The sequence below is a fragment of the Anarhichas minor genome, unplaced genomic scaffold, assembly GCF_050575085.1.
Source record: "Anarhichas minor isolate MPS153535 unplaced genomic scaffold, ASM5057508v1 ptg000002l, whole genome shotgun sequence".
In the NCBI taxonomy this organism is placed as follows: Eukaryota; Metazoa; Chordata; class Actinopteri; order Perciformes; family Anarhichadidae; genus Anarhichas; species Anarhichas minor.
In genome coordinates this window covers 410,709-430,933 of record NW_027466448.1, presented here as the reverse complement: position 1 = coordinate 430,933, position 20,225 = coordinate 410,709, and the positions used below count along the sequence as shown (strand labels likewise).

Below are 20,225 nucleotides of genomic sequence, written 5' to 3'. Positions count from 1 at the left end.
TTACAGCACTGAGTTTCATTGTCATCAATAAAAATATAAAGACGGTGATATTCCTTCATTACAGTAAACACTAGTTTATTTAGGCACCAGTTCTGCTGCCCCAAAAATGCTCACTAGAACACCTAATGTGGATTAATTCACCACTAAAAATAGTCCATTAAAAAAATTGGATAAAAGCTACAATGCTCCGGTGTTTTAGGAAATGTGAATTCTTGGTTTTGATCAAGCGGCAACATCCGGTTCTTTAAAGTGAAGCCAAAGCTTCATGTGTTAAAGCTGCATTCTCTCTAGTGTCCACCAGGGGGCGACTCCTCTGGTTGTATAGAAGTCTATGAGAAAATTACTCTACTTCTCTCTTGATTTATTACCTCAGTAAACATTGTAAACATGAGTTTATGGTCTCAATCTCATATAGACCATAAAGCAGGGTATGCTTTAGGGCGGGGCTACTGTGATCACTGCTGCTACCTTACACAACGTCTCTACGTCCCTCCTCCGCATTACAAATATGGTCACTTCTGTTCGTTGGTTGCGAAAAAAACAACATGGCGACGGCCGTAATCCAAGATGGCGACGCCGAACTGGAGGTTTCAAAACGTCAGTCCACAAACCAACGGGTGACGTCAAGTTGGTTACTTCCACTTCTTATACAGGGTCTATGTGGTCTCTATAATCTTATCCTTTAAGGTTACTATCAATATTTACATTATTTATGTTTACGCTCAACAGGATCCAGGAGACGATCGGAGAAGGAGTTGTGGAGAAGTCAACCCCAAAGCAGGAGGAACGAGAGGAGCAGCTGCTGAAGGAGCGTTTGAGGGCCTCCTGATCTACGGGAACGTGCTGCCATATTGTTTTTCCAGGAAGGGACGGGGTTTTTTTGGGAGTTGTGGCTGATCTGCAGCCATGCACCGCTTAAGGACTACAGTCGCAAGGCTTCGGCCTTTAACGGCTGCGCAGACGGCCCCGAGCCAATCACAGCCCAGGACGTTTAAGCCTGCAAGGCTCCTGAACACATCGGCAGCTGCTGAGCCCTTTCTTAACGGCACCAGCTCCAACTATGTGGAGGAGATGTACTATGCATGGCTGGAGAATCCCAGGAATGTGCACAAGGTACTTGTACCCCTCTTATGTCTTGTGTTTGATGTCACACCTGCTTTTATTCATGCTTGAAAAGTTGAATTTTGCTCATGCACTTATGCAAAACAGGTTCAGCGCTCATGCACAATGAGTGTGTGTCTCTTTACTCTGATAAAACTTCTTCTTCCTCTCAGTGATTACAGCTACCTGTAGTATCTGCAGTAGGCTAAAGGTACTAATACACACTGCTGGTGCTTTGTGTGTTTGCTTATGCGTGTTTGAATAGCAGAACAGAGCAAACAGTGAATGACGGAAGCAGAGAGAGAAACAAACACTGTGAATGTGTTTCTAGTCAAAAATACAGTTACACCAGTTATTTCACATCGAAAGATGTTGAGATAGTTAGATATGTGTTGTAGTGTCATTCGAAATCAAGTCGAGATTGGTTAACAAGAGATAAAAATGAGTTTTGAGGAGGGCTTTAAGAGAGAATACTGAGTTCAACAGCTACCAGATTACCCTTAAATATACTTTACTATTTGTGACATATTTCGATATGAAGTCCTTGTGAGATTCATGCATGTGGGGGTTAAAAAATACAGAATAACTGTCAGCGTTTTTGGGAGATAAACACGAGGAGTTTTTGTGTTTTAAACTCCTCAAAGTTGCAAAAGTAATGAGTGGAAAGTGTTTGACATCCAAAGAAGGTAAACCTCCCTGTTAGCTCAGAGGGGAGAATTAGCTGTTAGCATGTAGTGATCTGGGTTTTTAATAAGGTGGCGGACACACAAACATGTATTTTCATGCTCCCTTCAGCGGTTAAAAAATACTTATTAACACCTGTATTTAAAGTTTCTTATGAGGGAAGTTAATCTCTTTTATAATGCTCATGTTATTTAAGTTGTATAAGGCCTCTGTGCTTTTAACCCACTGGTGGATTTGGACACACTATCTGTGAGAGCTAACGTTATGCAGTCTCCGTTAGCGTTGTTACTGCTACTACAAACTGCCATTTCTCACTTAAATTCCACGCATAACGTTAGCTAAGATGTCTATCAAAGTGAGTATTAAAGTTACGTTAACGGACCGAGTCTCGTGTGGGAGTCCTGCGCGTGACTACATCAGTTTGAAAGCACTGAAGCGCAGAACGGTTGGTGTGTGTGTGAGTGAACGTAACATTACTACTGTGTGGGGACATGTGGTGGAAAATAATCTTTTTAAACCTCCCGGTGAGAAATACTCGAGATGAGGAAACTCTTAAAATATAAAAACATATTTATTGAACAGACAAATAATAATTCAGCTGAATGGATAGAGCTCTTTCCCCACGGATGGTTCGGAGGTCTAACCACAATAAAACGACAAAACAGATTATATATGCGCGTTATCTCGTCTCCTCTCCCTTCTTTTTTGCACAATAAGCCTTAATAGTAATTACTGCTTTTTTATTTCTAAATATTAAAAATGCCCATTAGCTCATGGTGACTTTAACCCAGTTGCTCTGTCATAATAATAATAATAATACGACTTCATTCCACACCATTAGTGCTCAAAGGCCCGGAGATGACTTGAATTACTGACTCCATTCCAGCAACAACTTTCTCCGTCATAAATTACGTCCTAGCTTCTTCTGAGAAGTCAAAACAGAACACAGAATAGCTATTTATGAATCCAACCTCATATACAAGACCAGCATTTACAAACAAATCCTCCAAATTACTAGAAAGGCTGATGACATGCCAGGTTGCTGCCAAGCTTATCTAGAACTTTGACCTTTGTCTTTGTTGGGCCAAGTAGAACAGCCTCATATTTACAACCAACAAACTGATGAACATCATTCATCAGTGTCGCCTGAAAGCGACACAGTTAAAGTTAAGTGAAGAAACATTTATAAAAGAGTGTCAACATTTTGTTTAGAATATCTAAACATAAAGAAATATAGATATTTAATAGCAAAGTCTCCTCTATTCAAACAAACGCTCCCTTTTTAAAAGCTTAGTGCGACATTTTCACAGCATCATGTTCCGTTTAACATTATCTTTAATATTACAATCCAACTCATAGCCATGACAATTATTGCAATCTAACAGCACCATTACTTACATTTATATAACACAACAATATGTATGTAAAGTAATATATTTGTTTGAAGCGTGTTGAATAACTTGTCTACCTTCATCCTCTCTCCTGTCTCTCCCTGCAGTCCTGGGACATATTTTTCCGTAACGCTAACGCTGGAGCTCCGCCTGGTTCGGCCCACCAGAGCCCTCCACCCCTCAGTGGGTCTCCTCGGGGACTGGCCAGTGTTCAGGCACTGGTGGGTTCCCAGTCCAATGTGGAGAAGGTGGTGAGGGATCATCTGGCAGTGCATTCACTCATACGAGCGTACCAGGTAAACTACAAACTCAGGAGTGACGTAGAGACGCCGTGTACGTCTCTGGTAGAGACCTGTCCATCACCGTGTAGCCCCGCCCTAAAGCATCCCCTGCTTTATGGTCTGTTTGACTCTAAATGGACCATAATGTACTAAATGAACATCATGCTGTATTGAAGAAGACTTGAAACTAGAGATTGAGACCATAAACTCATGTTTACAATGTTTACAACAATTCAGCCAACCTTTTTAATGGACTATTTTTAGTGGTGGATTAATCCACATTAGGTGTTCTAGTGAGCATTTTTGGGGCAGTAGAACTGGTGCCTAAATAAACTAGTGTTTACTGTAATGAAAGAATATCACCGTCTTTATCTTTTTATTGATGACAATGAAACTCAGTGCTGTAACTTTATCTCAGTTGTAGATCAGTTGATAAACCTCAGTACCGTAGAGGCGGTAGACTACAGTACATCCTATATATAAGCTAGCTATACATACAAAAGTGAAAGTATTTATGATGCAGAATGCCCGGTTCATACTGTTGTATTATTATGTACTGTATATTGTATTTTTTTGTTTTGACTGATGCCTGAACATGTCATTTAAATGTTGCAGCTGGTTGAGATGAAGACAATTATAGCAATAAGTAACTATAGCTGTCAGATAAATGTCTTGGAGTAAAATAGTCCTTAATTGTGTTCCACCTCTGCTCAAGTTTAGCTCTCCTCAGTTAGCTTAGCGAGCTAAAGGAACGTTAGAAGGACGTTGGATTTACAAACTTTGACCCAGAACCTCTGTCTAGGGTTCTGCTGACAGACACACACTCACACACACACTCACACACACTGAGCTGTGTTTCTCTGTTCAAAAGGTCCGAGGACATCACATAGCCAAGCTGGACCCTCTGGAGATCAGCTGTGTGGACTTTGACGATGCCCCGTGTGCCGTTGGTTTCCAGAACGTTGGTGAGGAACATGAACCTGTTTACTTGTTTACTCTCCCGCTCCTTCCCACTTCCTGGTTTCATTTCTCACAAATAGTTATCCAATCCCAGCCCTTCGTTGAGTCTTTTTCTTTCTTTCTTCACACCTTTCTCCATGTGACACGCTCATCAAATCCCTCATACTCCTCTTGAGGGATCTCCCCTACAATCTGACCTCATCACTCTAATCTACTATTAACGTATCCACAAGGCAATCTTACATTTCACAAAACTTAGCCAAGAACTTTATTTTACGGTGGCTTGATTGTGGACGTTTTTCGGGTTTATGTCTGACTTTCTGCAGCTGTTTCACCTCTGTATGTAGATATAAAGGACTCATTCAAACACAGCAATTCTTATTTTAATACAATGAAAGAAACATTACTTAAACATAATATATTCCATTTCTGCCAATAGATCCTCCTAAATGCTACAGATTATATCTTAAAGCTATATTTAGAATATTTCCCCCTCTTTACCTTACTGAAGCTGTTATCTATGTTCTCTGAATCAAAACTAACCCTTTAAAACACAAAAGTCACACGATAAACACAAACTAACTAACCGATGGAGGCAGCAGCAGCTCCTGTGTCCTGAGAGGTAGAATCAGTGTTTAGTGAATGGAGTCTGGTGTGTTTGTAGAGATCAGAGATAACAGCTTCAGTGTCTGACAGCAAGGTAACGAGGTGGAAACATTCTAAATGTAACGTTCACTTAAACTGATAGAGATTCTGTTCGGAGTCTAGAATACGTCCACAGCAGAACATTGCTTTGTTCCATCTACTGTAGTAGAACACTGACTATAGAGAAGAACCTCATACAAACAACTGACCTTTTAGGGTAAAAGTATATTAAAATAAGTAATGCTTTATAGTAATAATGATCCTTTTCCTCTTCGATTGTGACAGCAGAGGGTTTTAGGAAAATAAAACCTGCACTACACGACATTTTGTTCAGTGTCTCAAAGTATTTTTGTGTAGTATCTGTGGAGAGGAGCGTCATCAGCCTCGTCACTCCTTTTCTCTCAAAGACGTCACCTTGGACCGTAGGAACATTTGTCTCTATTTTCTGAGGTTTTATGGACTAAATAACGAGTCAATTACTCGAGAAAGTAACCTGCAGACGAACCGATAGTAGAATAGATAGTCATTAGTTGAAGCCCAGTTATGGTTAAACCTTAAAAATGTTGCTGAAAGTGACACAAAATGTGTTTTACATGTTCATGACCAGGTCAGTTTGAGACGTTATTAAACTGCAGACTTTGTAGATTATTTTAATTGAAGAACAGCCTGTTAATCGTTCACTAACATTAATAACCGCAGAGTTTATTGCTTCTTAGAAAAAGTAATTTAATTAATAAACATTTCTATTCATAATAGCTAGTTATGATAGAGGAGTAAATACACCTGGTAACAACCTAAGAGTTTTATTATTACTTATTATTAACAGACTATTTATGACCCATCAGGCACCGCATAGACAGTCTGAACGTAACAAGTGCTGCAGTAGAAAGTTTATTTGTGTTCTCTTTATGTCTCAAACATATTGTTATCCAGATTATAACTCATTAATTCATACCTTATAAGTCACATTTGTCCACGCACACACGTGTATCTTATCAGCACATTCTGTACAGCAGGTTATAGTTTCTGAGGAGACCAGATAAGACGACATGCTTTATGGTTGTTAACACTTTACGCACATATCAGGTCCGATGTTTGGGAAGTGATCTGTGAATATAAATAGTTCTTTATTGAGTTGTATGATTTCACTGTGTTAACTAAACATTGACTTGTCAGTTTACTTGTTGTGCAAAGAGTTCAAACGTGTGTGTGTGTGTGTGTGTGTGTGTGTGTGTGTGTGTGTGTGTGTGTGTGTGTGTGTGTGTGTGTGTGTGTGTGTGTGTGTGTGTGTGTGTGTGTGTGTGTGTGTGTGTGTGTGTGTGTGTGTGTGTGTGTGATGAAAAGGTCGGGCCTCTGAGTTCAGAAACAGGGTGATTGTTCGGAGCTGTAATGGGACGTTTCCACAGTTAAAAGCGGTATTGTTCAGGTGTCACTGCGCTCTGCTTTGTCCCGGTGGGCCTGAGGTTCACACAGGTCGGACAAAAGGTTGGCGTTCAAATCCGCCCATCAGAATAAATGAGAACAACACAGTGTGTGTGTGTTTGTGGTTCTCATGATGAAGAACGTCTGTGTTATCAGATCGTAGGAGAATCTGACATCTTTGCTTTTTGCGCTGCTTTTAGTGGGAACTAAGTCATGCTTTGGCCTTCATCCGGGTCTGTGGTTCATCATTAGCTTATTAACTAGCATTGTGGTCGTTGCATGGCCACCTCTTCTTGTGGAAGAGGTGAAGAGGATATTGAGCTATCGGGTGTGTGGCCTTTGCTCAGCAGCCGGTGGGGGACAAACAGACCCCAACGAACCTTATCAAAGACAGCAAAGTCTGTTTTCTTTCATGTGTGAGGCGGTTTACGGAGAGCAGGGAGAGTCTAAAGATCTCTTATGTAAAGCTGACACAGACATAGATACAAGCTCCGCCCCCTCCTCTGATCCATAGCGCGTTATCTCTGTCTGGTGCAACATACTTTAGATAAACAGAGTCTCAGACGTAAAGGAGGACACAGGATCTGCCTGATCTTGTTTGTCAGGCTAGTCCGGAGCCTCGGGGTCCCGATGAAGAAAGCTCAGTCTGTTAAAAGATGATATATTCAGTCCAGTTCTGATTCAGCAGGAACCCCAAGAGACCTTCTGGCCTCGTAAGGGATTCAAGGATATAATTACGTGACCGATTTCAATCCACAAAGCTCGTTTTACTCTTAATGAGGAGAACTAAAGCTCGCTAATGATGAGTCCAGAATGTGGTTCAATGGAGCTCAATCTGCACTCACAACATCTAAAGATGAAGTCTGTGTGTAAATCTTTGTGGTGTTGCTTTTTGAGCTGCAACGATTAATCGATTAGTCCTTCAAAATAAAGATAAATTAAGATTAAAACATCTGTTTATGGAGTTAAAATAGTGAAGATTCCAGGAAATCTTGACTTCAGTGGTGTTTCCTGAGCCCTCCTGTTATCGACTGTTTCTCGGTTAAACATGTCAGTCACATGGTATGTTTCTGCCCCCTCCCCCCCCCACACACACACACACACACACACCCTAACCTGGTTTGCATGCCTGTACTCGTTCGGTGGTGTTCCTCCTCACGTGGATGTCTTTATGTCTCTGCGGCAGGTTTGTACGGACTGGCTGAGTCCGACTTGGACAAAGTGTTCCGTCTTCCCACCACCACCTTCATCGGAGGCAGCGAGAGCTCTTTGCCTCTCAGGGAGATCATACGACGCCTGGAGGTAAAACCACGTCCTGAAAACATTCCTACAGTGATAACTTCATTTGTATCGCACCTTTCAGACAGAAGTTTAGAGTGCTTCAGTTCATAGGATTAATGAATAGGACAACCCTAACCCCAAACCGTCTTTCATTTCAATTACATTAGATTCAACTTTATTTACTTTATAGTTTACAGGATAATCAACCTTTTGTTTCCTTATAATACATTTCATACTTGACTTGTTTCTTTACAGGGTTTGTATAAAGGCAATAAAGTAGTTTATGAATATGAGATACGAGTTTATAGATAATAATAATCCCTCCTCGTCAGTGTAGAGGTGGATTTATGGGGTTTTTGCCCAGAAGTTAGTTCTCATGTCACATCCTGCATGAGGCCCAATACGCACAGCTTCAAGCTTCTTTTTACAGGACAAATGACACAGAAGATTAGTCCCGTTAACCCTCCTCTCTGCTAGATGTCCTACTGTCAGCACATCGGAGTAGAGTTCATGTTCATTAACGACATGGAGCAGTGCCAGTGGATCAGACGCAAGTTTGAGACACCGGGAGTCATGCACTTCAGTCTGGAGGAGAAGAGGACTCTTCTGGCCAGGATGATCCGATCCACAAGGTCAGTCTGAGTTCTGCATATTTGCTCATCACATCATGGATGTTCTGAGACACAATGTGAAGCAGCAGCACCACCTGTTCACAGGTTCGAGGACTTCCTCCAGAGGAAGTGGTCCTCTGAGAAACGGTTCGGTCTGGAGGGTTGTGAGTCGCTCATCCCGGCCCTGAAGACCATCATCGACGAGTCCAGCCAGAGCGGAGTGGAGAGTGTGATCATGGGGATGCCTCACAGGTGAACCAACATCACGTGGTTATGTAAATGTCATTCATTGTGCTGTTAGATTGCTGCCATATTACAGGAGTTAGACTGCAGGTTCAAGAGCAAACTGTTTTTTGACCGCGTTGAAATGAATGATAATGATAACATCGATCTTATTTCCAAAAAATGTTGACTTTTGGACTCAATGCTGTAGAGTTATAGGAAATGGTGGCATATCTTGTACCTAATATGAAATGTGCTCCTCCGTGTCCAGAGGGAGGCTCAACGTTCTGGCTAACGTGATCCGGAAGGAGCTCGAACAAATCTTCTGCCAGTTCGACTCTAAACTGGAAGCAGCTGACGAGGTTTGAACAAGAGCTGCTGACAGCAGAGCGAGCTGTGATTAAAGTCCTTTGCGTGTTGATTTTTGAATTCATCGATTATTTGTTTAGACTATAAAAATTCAGAAAATTGGAAGAAATATCCGTCACAGTTTCTCAGAGCCTAAGGGGGTATTTTAAATACACTTATTCTATATGAGAAGATCATTACCTAATACATGAAGAGAGCAGGCAATTAGCATAGCTTAGCATAAAGACTAGAAACAGCTGGCCTGGCTTTCTACGACGTCTTGTTTTCACGCTTTGGTCTGTGCATTGATTTAAAAAAACAAACAAGATTGAACACGTCAAATAGTGAGATTCAGAGCAGCTGCTTGGTGGATTTGTTACCTTTGGATACAGCCAAGCTAGCTGTTTCCCCCTGAAACAGTCTTTAATGCTAAGCTAAGCTAACCAGCTGTAGCTTCATATTATTCTATATCGAACTCTTGACAATAAAGCAAATAACCATATTTTCCAAAATGTCGAAATTGCTTGTTTTGACCGACCAACAGACCAAAACCCAAAGATATTCAATTTAAAACGACTAAAGAGAGTAAAGCAGCGAATCGTCACATTTGAGAAGCTGCAATCAGCAAACGTTTTGGGTATTTTGACTTAATAAAAAATGATTATTATTTGTCTGCCTAAGTGTGACGGGTTTAATTCTCTTCTGACTTCTCTGCTCTCAGGGTTCTGGCGATGTGAAGTATCACTTGGGGACGTACAACAAGAGGATGAACCGGGTCAGCGCCCGGGAGATCACCATGTCGCTCATGGCGAACCCGTCCCACCTGGAGGCCGTAGACCCGGTGGTTCAGGGAAAAACCAAAGCCGAGCAGTTCTACTGCGGAGACACGGAGGGCAAGAGGGTACGCTGGGTTTCACACAAACGTACGGAGGGAAGAAAGGCCCCTTTGCTCGTGTTTCTGACATTGTTGTACCCTGACGATTGATGTCACAGGTGATGTCCGTTCTGCTTCACGGTGACGCTGCGTTTGCAGGTCAGGGTATCGTGTACGAGACGTTCCACCTGTCTGACCTGCCGTCCTACACCACACATGGCACCATACACGTGGTGGTCAACAACCAGGTACGTCTGTCAGCGTTAAAGTGGGACAAACAGGTTAATATGTTGAATATAAAACCAGTTTAGCTACATGAAGGGTTGTTTTCTTGAAGTTTTGAAGGCGTCCTAAATCATGAAAACAGCAAACGGCTCCTGAAATCCTTCATTGATGAACACCGGCCGTCATTTTGACGGGTTAGAATAACGTATTCCACCAGTTAATAGGGAACAAACTGAACAGAAAGAAGAGCTGCTGGATGGCAGAAAGCTCCTTTACATCTGATCAAAGTCTCCAGATCGTCTGTTGACGGCACGTTCGTTGTTTACATAACGCAGGAACGCAGAAATGTTGACACTCCGCTGAGTTCAGGGAAGCAGAAAGATTTTCCAGTTCTGTTGTTTCTCCAGCATCTCCCGCCATGGTTTCTTGAAAATTTAAAGCAGCTGCAGGCTACAGGAAGTGAAATTACTTTGGAGAAGTGCAAGTAGGTGAAGGTCGAAACCAGGAGGCAACTTCAGGTTCTGAAGAGTGAATCCGATGCTTCATTTGTTAAAGCTGCATCCTCTCTAGTGTCCACCAGGGGGCGACTCCTCTGGTTGTATAGAAGTCTATGAGAAAATGACTCTACTTCTCTCTTGATTTATTACCTCAGTAAACATTGTAAACATGAGTTTATGGTCTCAATCTCTAGTTTCAAGTCTTCTTCAATACAGCATGATGTTCATTTAGTACATTATGGTCCATTTAGAGTCAAACAGACCATAAAGCAGGGGATGCTTTAGGGCGGGGCTACACGGTGATTGACAGGTCTCTACCAGAGACGTATACGGCGTCTCTACGTCACTCCTCCTCAGTCCTGATATGGTCACTTCCTGATCACTGGTTGCAAAAACAACATGCTGAACGCCGTAAAAGATGGCGACGGCGAATTCGCTGAAATTGAGGCTTCATAACATCCGTCAACAAACCAATGGGTGACGTCCCAATGACTACGTCCACTTCTTATACACAGTCTATGGTGGAAACACCCCCATTCATTACTTTATTTGTGGTTTTTATTGAATCCACAGCCTGAAACAATGAAAAGAGAGCAGATTTAGCTGGTTAGAGTCTGTTTGATGAATTAATTCATCCTCTCATCCACACAGATCGGGTTCACCACGGATCCCAGGATGGCGCGTTCGTCTCCGTATCCCACGGACGTGGCACGCGTCGTCAACGCTCCCATCTTCCACGTCAACGCAGACGACCCGGAGGCTGTGATGTATGTGTGCAAAGTGGCAGCCAAGTGGAGGAACACCTTCCATAAAGATGTAGTGGTGGACCTGGTGAGTACACAGGAGGGGGGTCTTTGTAGCTCCGGATTTAAATCCAGCAGGTTTCCTCTGATGAAATCATGGTTTGGTGATTTTTAAGGTGGATCCCATGCAGGGAAAATTAAGTCAAGACATCTTAATGATCCAGTGACAGTTACTGGATGAGCTACAGCCCGACAGGTCCAGGCAACTAGTTGTGAGGACAGACTGGAAGTAGGAGAGGCTTGGGCGCCATCTTTGTTTTCATACCTTCCTGACATTTCGTCAGGGTTTACGATAAATGCCGGCATATAAAGATATACTCTGTGCTGTTCGTTGCATTATCCTCTGAGACGCCAGAGGGCTGAAGACAAAATGTACTGCCAAGAACCGAGAAGACAACTCATATCTCATAGTCATGGACTACTTTATTGCCTTTGTATAAGCTCTGTAAGGAGATAAGTTAAATGTATTATAATGATACAAAGGTTGAATATCCTGTAAACTGTTTGATTTGGCTGCAAAACATTTACTCAGATGTAGATTTTTAACACTGTTTCTAAAGCGTCTTTGTAAAATGTAGATAATGTTTTATTAGTGAATTATTTGTGACAGTCACGCCTGAAAAGCTCTGATCAAACACGCAGTGAGCGCCTAGTTTTAAACAATTCAGAGGTTCACTACCAAGCGCCGCTTTGTGGTGCACACACCTCACGCTAGCTTCACTACGGCGAGTATGAACTACATATAAATAAAGCTTCAGAGTGGCGTTAGCAGACAGACGAGGACTTCAGTTCAAGTTCAGTAACCAAAGAGGAGCAGCGTGTGAGAAAAAGGTAAATATTATACAAGAGTAATGAATATAAAGTGGAAAAACACAGATTAACACTGAAGTTCACATATGTTTGTCATGATAATTGATTAAAACACTCGATTGTGTCGACAGGAGGACTGTGTGTTAAGAGGAGCGTATAACTAAACTCTCCTCACGTTCAGGTGTCTTACAGACGCAACGGCCACAACGAGATAGACGAGCCGATGTTCACGCAGCCGCTGATGTACAAGCAGATCAAGAAGCAGAAAGGAGTCCTGCAGAAGTTTGCAGAAAAAGTCATCGCCGAGGGCGTCGTCACGACACCAGCGTACGAGGTGAAGATGCTAAACGTGAACACGCTTCTCTGGAGGATACGTTTACGTTACCTCTCATATTATTCATGAATTTCTGGCTCCACAAATGTAGATTATACATTTCTACAAATCTTAAGTCATCAGAGAAACCAGGTGAGCTAACGTTAGCATTAGCTCGTCTCTCAACCCTTCCAGGACGTCCCGCGCGTCCTCCTAACAGCGTCGGGGAAACAAAACACTGTGTTTTAATCAGCGGGTCCTTTGTTATGGAGAGGAGGAGACCTCTGTGGTACAGAACCTTCTGAAACATCAACACTGAAGTTATCCTAACGACTGCAATGAAGACAACAACTCTTATGATCCCACGCTGCTTCACCACATCACCAAAATATGTCTGTTGACGTCATTTTAAAGCAGTTCATTCTGTCGACTATAAGATAAATTAATGGGGTGCCATGTGGGAAACAAACACCTTCTTCTTGTTCCGAAAGTGGCCATCAAACCCCGTCAGTGTCTGGAGGACGAGTACGTTGGGGAAGCTTTATATAAGCTGCATCTTTCTCTTTCAGGAGGAAGTAGCGAGGTACGACAGAATATGCGAGGAGGCTTACGCTCGCTCCAAAGACGAGAAGATCCTTCACATCAAACACTGGCTGGACTCGCCGTGGCCCGGTGAGGAGTCCTGTCCTTCTACCTGTCTGATGTTTAAATCCCAGTCCGTAGTCTGAGCTGTGGTGTCTGTCTGTAGATTTCTTCACATTGGAGGGACAGCCTAAGAGCATGAGCTGTCCCTCCACTGGCATCAGTGAAGAAGAGCTCGGCCATATTGGAAACATCGCTGCTTCCGTCCCCGTGGAGGACTTCACGATCCACGGAGGTACCGACCGCTCTCCTCCTCCGTGTTTACACCGAAAACCTCCAAATGTGTCTTTTCTAATCTGTGTTGGAATGGTTTGTGTTCCAGGTTTGAGTCGTATCCTAAAAGGCCGTGCGAATATGGTGAATCAGCGAGTGTGCGACTGGGCCCTCGGGGAATATATGGCCTTTGGCTCTCTGCTCAAAGACGGGATCCACGTTCGCCTCAGCGGACAGGATGTGGAGAGGGGAACGTTCAGGTAACGCAGACGGGAACCAGGAAGTGCATCGTTTCTCCAAAAGGGGGTCCGAGTAGGTCCTTAAACAGACGTGAAGACCGTCTCGCTTCGTTTCTGGTGTCATATTTATGAATAAATGTCGTGAAAAAGCTTTTAAAATACATTTTAGTGACGATTGCAAGTGACAAATTATTGTCTTGTGATTTTAGAGACCCCTGAAATTAAGCTATTGAGGCTTTCAAGAGGTCTCAGACCCCCCCGTATTTCACACACTGGTTTAACTGGACGAGATGGTTCACACCCATCAGCTACAGGACGACAAGGGTGAAAATACTGGAATTAGAAACGGATTAATGCTCTTTTTGTTGACACCGGTTTGCTTAATCATTCCTTTATTGTGGGGCGATTGCACCGAAATCCCAGTTTAACCCTCTGAACCCCAAAACCAGACGATCCTCGAACACGTCATGTGTGACGAACAATTCCTTCAGAAAACGAAGCTTAAAATTGTGACAATTCATCAACAATATTTTATTTTAAATATGTTTGCTCTAAAAAGATCCTGTAAAAAAAAAAACATGTTTTAAATGATCAAAGAACTGTTCTGTTTCCATAGAGGAGCAGGACTTTTATTTTGAAGTGAAATTCAAGACCACAGAGAGCGAAATCTTCGTCACTCTCCCAGTTTGTTTTCTGTGATTGTGCTTCAGTCATCGGCATCATGTTCTTCACGACCAGAACGTTGACAAGAGGATCTGCATCCCGATGAACTACGTCTCCCCCGATCAAGCTCCGTACACCGTCTGCAACAGCTCTCTGTCGGAGTACGGAGTGCTGGGTGAGCCGCATCAACACAAAACCCGGTTTTAAAGAGCTTTACCTGTGGCGCACAGAAACTCAGACCCTTAAGGACAAAAATGTTCTTCAAATTTGTAGTTTTTTTGATGCACGAAGAGTGAAGAAAGCCACACAGAGATTTGTATCTTCACAGGAAGGTCAGCTGGAGAACGAACTCTGTAAATGTTGTGTTTAGTTCTCTCTGTTCTCCGTGTGCAGGTTTTGAACTGGGCTTCGCCATGGCCAGTCCCAACGCTCTGGTTCTGTGGGAGGCCCAGTTCGGAGACTTTCACAACACGGCTCAGTGCATCATCGACCAGTTCATCAGCTCCGGTCAGGCCAAGTGGGTCCGACAGAACGGCATCGTGCTGCTGCTTCCTCACGGCATGGAGGGAATGGTGCGAGCTAGGAAACCAGAAGTGTCCTTGTGATGCTGAACTACACTCTGTTACAAATACACAACTGATCTCTCTCTCTCTCTCTCTCTCTCTCTCTCTCTCTCTCTCTCTCTCTCTCTCTCTCTCTCTCCTTCTCTCTCTCTCTCACTCCTTCTCTCTCTCTCTCACTCCTTCTCTCTCTCTCTCTCTCTCTCTCTCTCTCCTTCTCTCTCGCTCTCTCCTTCTCTCTCTCTCACTCTCTCACTCTCTCTCTCTCTCTCCTTCTCTCTCTCTCTCCTTCTCACTCTCTCTCTCTCTCTCCTTCTCTCTCTCTCTCTCTCTCCTTCTCTCTCTCTCCCTCTCGTTCTCTCTCTCTCTCTCTCTCTCTCTCTCCTTCTCTCTCTCTCTCCTTCTCACTCTCTCTCTCGCTCTCTCCTTCTCTCTCTCTCTCTCTCTCTCACTCCTTCTCTCTCTCTCTCTCTCTCTCTCTCTCTCCTTCTCTCTCGCTCTCTCCTTCTCTCTCTCTCACTCCTTCTCTCTCTCTCTCTCTCTCTCTCTCTCTCTCTCCTTCTCTCTCGCTCTCTCCTTCTCTCTCTCTCACTCTCTCACTCTCTCTCTCTCTCTCCTTCTCTCTCGCTCTCTCCTTCTCTCTCTCTCACTCCTTCTCTCTCTCTCTCTCTCTCTCTCTCTCTCCTTCTCTCTCGCTCTCTCCTTCTCTCTCTCTCTCTCTCTCTCTCTCTCTCTCTCACTCCTTCTCTCTCTCTCTCTCTCTCTCTCCTTCTCTCTCGCTCTCTCCTTCTCTCTCTCTCACTCTCTCACTCTCTCTCTCTCTCTCCTTCTCTCTCTCTCTCCTTCTCACTCTCTCTCTCTCTCTCCTTCTCTCTCTCTCTCTCTCTCCTTCTCTCTCTCTCCCTCTCGTTCTCTCTCTCTCTCTCTCTCTCTCTCTCCTTCTCTCTCTCTCTCCTTCTCACTCTCTCTCTCGCTCTCTCCTTCTCTCTCTCTCTCACTCTCGCTCTCTCCTTCTCTCTCTCTCTCTCTCTCCCTCTCGCTCTCTCCTTCTCTCTCTCTCTCTCTCTCCCTCTCGCTCTCTCCTTCTCTCTCTCTCAGGGTCCGGAGCACTCGTCTGCTCGCCCTGAAAGGTTTCTGCAGATGTGCAACGACGATCCTGATGTTTTCCCCGTGAGTTTGTGTCAGAAACGTTGAGGTTTCTGGCTCCTTCTAACTTATTCTGCTCACGTTCATCTTTCATTAATCCAGGTGATTGTTTGTCTGCACGGTGCCAAACAAAAAATTGCTAAAAAACCATAATTAATTCAGTCGTCAGATATGAGTTTACTGAGCATGATGATGAGAAGCATCGAGTTTTCTTCAGTATCAAAGTAATCCAGTGCAGACAGGAGCTGCTAAAAGCTCATTCAGCCCATTTATAATGTGAAGAACATAAAGAAACAGTTTAACCCACTGAACACGGTACTTCCTGTTTACATCCTACAGAGCGTTATAGAAACCGTAGATCTCAGAATAAACTTTCTAGCATCGAGTCAATAGCAGGAAAAATAGTCGGCGAACCACAAAAATGTGCAGAGAGGACGATGAAGAAAGCGTTTCTCCATTCAAAAGTAATCAGAACCATAGAGTCCACCTCCTCTGGTCCACCAGAGTCCTGATCTCTGTCCTGATGTCTGCCCATCAAGTGCAGCTTGATCCTGGTCCACCATGGATCCAGGTCTCTGTGAAGACTCAACAGTCACCGACCTCCTGCTGCTTTCATCCGTCTTATTCTTCTGCGACCAGACATCAGACAGCCAGGATGCATGAACATGCTTTATGTATTTGTATTTGTTTTTACTTTTCCTGTGTTTGTTTCTGTTCGGTGAGCTGCTGGACAATAAAGTTTTCTTGTTTTGTGTAGTTGTGTCGTTCCTTAAAGTACTTCTTTGTGTTTTGTCAGAAACTGTCGGAGGACTTTTCGGTGCGTCAGCTGTACGACTGTAACTGGATCGTCGTCAACTGCTCGACTCCCGCAAACTACTTCCACGTCCTCCGCAGACAGATCCTGCAGCCCTTCAGGAAGCCCGTGAGTAAAGAGGAGAGCAATCAAAGCTCCACGTGATGCGCTTCAAGGACACTGAGCTTGTTTCCTTGTCTCCTCAGCTGATCGTGTTCACTCCCAAGTCGCTGCTGCGCCACCCGGAGGCCAAGTCCAGCTTTGACGACATGCTTCCAGGTAGAGACGTCATGAAGCTCTTCTCCTCTCAAACACCGGTCGCTCTCTCGTTGTGTCGCTGACACTTTGTCGTGTTTGTTTCTCTGCAGCGACTCACTTCAAGCGTTTGATCCCAGACGACGGCGCTGCAGCCGCCGACCCAGAGAAGGTGAAGAGAGTCGTTTTCTGCTCCGGAAAGATCTACTACGAGCTGATCAGAGAGCGCAGGAACAGAGGCCTGGACCAGGATGTGGCCGTGGTCCGCGTGGAACAGGTGAGAGAAGAGGTTCAGTGTACTGGAGGTTTAAAACATCTTCAATAAAGACCATAACAAGGGAGAGCAAGTCATGTGAGCTTCAAGCGTTTACGTCTCAAACAGAAGCATTCCTGACGTCACGTTTGTCTCCGTCCTCTCAGCTCTCACCGTTCCCGTTCGATCTGGTGAAAGCGGAGATGGATCGATACCTGAACGCTGACCTGGTCTGGTGCCAGGAAGAGCACAAGAACCAGGGCTACTACGACTACGTCAAGCCCCGCCTCCGCACCACCATCGGCCACACGCGGCCCGTCTGGTGAGTCCAGAAAACAAACATTAGAACATACAGTATGTGTGTGTATATATATATATATATATATATATATATATATATATATATATATATATATATATATATATATACATGTTATTATACATGTTATTCCTGTGTGTGTGTGTGTGTGTGTGTGTGTGAAGGTATGCCGGTCGTGACCCTGCAGCCGCTCCAGCTACCGGGAACAAACCGACTCACCTGGCGGAGCTGCAGCGTTTACTGGACACGGCCTTCGATCTGGAGGCGTTCTCAGGGAAAGTGTAGCCGCAGGTTTCACACCTACTCGTGTTTTTTATTTACACATCGTATAAAACGACGCACAATGAAAATAACACCGTTACCGTGACGTCCGCGTGTTCACAGAGATGGTCGCTGCTGTTAAGTTTCACCTGCATTAAATGTAGCAATTTATACAAAATGTAATTGAATAATGAGACTTTTATCTTCATTTTAGCTTTGCTTTCATTTCAAAATAATGTCATGATGATAATAATAATAACAATGATGCACATCCAGAATCTACCAAAATCACCTGCTGAACACACGTTTGAATCATTTATTGATCCGCGGTAGAATCTCCTAGAAATGTATTTTAGTTAAAAGACAATCAGAGGAAACCTTGACAACGTTTACATGCCCACTAATACTCCACTGTTATTCAGAATATGATGATATTCTGAATTTAATATGGTTCAAACGTCATATTCTGAATCCTCTCGTGCATGTAAACGTAGTCACGGATGCACATATTTATTTTTAAATAGTCTGATGGAAAATAAGGGAATTCTTGCCAAGAGTTGGCTGAGATCGACATCACTCTGTTATCAGTCCGTTAGCTTAGCTTAGCATAAAGACTGGAAACGGAAACTCAAAAACTCACTTTTTTTTATTGAATCCGTTGAAATCCTAAAGTGTAAAAATGACACTTTATGCTTTTAACGGGGCTACGTGTCAGGCTAGCTTTATGCTAAGCTAAGCTAACTAGCTGCATATTTAGCAGTGAAAGCAAATCGGTGCATTTCACCCAGAATGTGAAACTGGTCCTTTAAACTGGAATTAATTTGTCTGCGATATCATTTTTTGTGATTATTTGCAATGATTGAGCCGAGGTTCACGATATTTTATTATGTTCGTGAGTCAGTCCTCCAAATATTAACATGAATTAAAATCTTTTATTCAGTCAAAGAGTAAAGAAACAGACGTCAACATGCAGCTTATCTTCATCACACCTCTATTTATTTGCTCCTCCTCTTCCTCCGGCCTTCATCCTGTATTACGTAACGACGTCACGTCCGGAACGAAGGAGACTTCTGAGGCACAGCTGAAGGATGTATTTATGTTCATAAAGTGTTGTATGGTTTGGATAAATAAAGATTGTAGTTCCTGGTGAACAGTTTGTTTTCTTGTCTGTTTGAGGTACTGCTGTTCTTAAGTACAAGTACAAGTACTTTCCATTTGCTGCTACTTTATACTTCACTACATCTCAGTGGGAAATATTGTACTTTTTACTGCACTGCATGTATTTAATAACTTAAATTCTGTTGCAGGTTACATTTTACAATATAAAATATAATCAACTAATATACTATTATGATGTATTATTATAGATTATACTACCTAGCAGCACATTATTGCATCAATAATTCTAATACAATATATATTATTCTGCATAATGAGTACTTTAACTTGTGTAACTTAAAGTATATCCTGATGCTGATACTTTGGTACTTTAATACGAGTTTTAATACAACAGTTATTTGAACACAGTGGTATTCGTACTTCTAAGAGAAAGATCTGCTTCCTCCACTGTTGGAGGAGACGTTTACTATCATTCTGCATAGTCAGTACTTGTATTTCTATGTTCATACTCTGGTACTTTAACTCCTAGTACGTTTTCCTCCACTGCCCTCCCTCCATTGTAATTCTCTACCTGTCCACCAGATGTCCTCTGACGTCCCCGTCCCCCCACCACACACACACTCACCTGCTTCCCATTAATCATGCTGCAGATCAGACACCAGCCTCCTCTCCTGTGGACCCTCAGCTCCTTCTGAAGAGACGTTAACTCCTCCAGTAAGCTCAACTTCTTTTATTTAACCGTTAAATCTGTGAGATGTTCCCGTCGGTCCTCCGTGACTCTTTCATTAGCAATAATCTGACATTTATTTCAGCATTAAAGCAGCAGAGAAGCTGTGAAGTGTTTATAAATCACAGCTGTAGCTCAGACTGTTTATTCGACTTTGAATGATTACAGTTCACTCAACAGGAAGCTTCAGCAGCAGGTTTCCTGTTAACAGATGTTTTCAGTGAAGATTTAAACACAATATTACCATAATTCTAAAGACCCTGAAGGTTCTGCACAAAGCTTTTAATGCTCAGTGTGAGACGTTAGAGGAATCAGCTGCTCACAACCTGTCAGCTGCTGCAGTAAAGATTTATAATCAAACAACAACAAGTCGGTCTTCATTTTAACTTGTTGAGCTTTAGGCAAAAATAAACTAATGTTTGGACTCAAACTAAAACAATTTGTCGACCTGGATCTTTTAACGTCGCCGTGTGTTCGGGACGTTTCTGGGCATCAACCTTTGACTGAATATGAGGACAAGTTGGTTTGTGGTCGTTTTAAAGCTTCAAGTTCGGCAATTTGGTCGTC

At 43.1% G+C, this 20,225-nt stretch overlaps 1 protein-coding gene across 1 annotated transcript; it reads left to right on the top strand.

Annotated features, from left to right (window-relative positions):
* Nucleotides 1-897: 897 nt before the first annotated feature.
* On the top strand, nucleotides 898-18,963 carry ogdhb (oxoglutarate dehydrogenase b). Its single transcript, XM_076107097.1, has 22 exons — nucleotides 898-1,113; nucleotides 3,284-3,472; nucleotides 4,329-4,422; nucleotides 7,671-7,786; nucleotides 8,243-8,397; nucleotides 8,482-8,628; nucleotides 8,870-8,960; nucleotides 9,668-9,847; nucleotides 9,940-10,068; nucleotides 11,194-11,373; nucleotides 12,337-12,489; nucleotides 13,038-13,140; nucleotides 13,217-13,345; nucleotides 13,433-13,583; nucleotides 14,273-14,400; nucleotides 14,619-14,797; nucleotides 15,884-15,955; nucleotides 16,728-16,853; nucleotides 16,931-17,003; nucleotides 17,093-17,256; nucleotides 17,400-17,554; nucleotides 17,716-18,963. Exons 1-22 carry the CDS (start codon nucleotides 907-909, stop codon nucleotides 17,834-17,836), a joined length of 3,042 nt encoding a protein of 1,013 aa, XP_075963212.1. The 5' UTR covers nucleotides 898-906; the 3' UTR covers nucleotides 17,837-18,963.
* Nucleotides 18,964-20,225: the final 1,262 nt, after the last annotated feature.

Coding starts and splice junctions, on each gene's coding strand:
- ogdhb (XM_076107097.1), top strand. CDS start 907: ATGCACCGCTTAAGGACTACAGTCGCAAGGCTTCGGCCTTTAACGGCT. Junction 1,114..3,283: donor ATCCCAGGAATGTGCACAAG/GTACTTGTACCC, acceptor CTCTCCCTGCAG/TCCTGGGACATATTTTTCCG. Junction 8,961..9,667: donor AACTGGAAGCAGCTGACGAG/GTTTGAACAAGA, acceptor CTCTGCTCTCAG/GGTTCTGGCGATGTGAAGTA.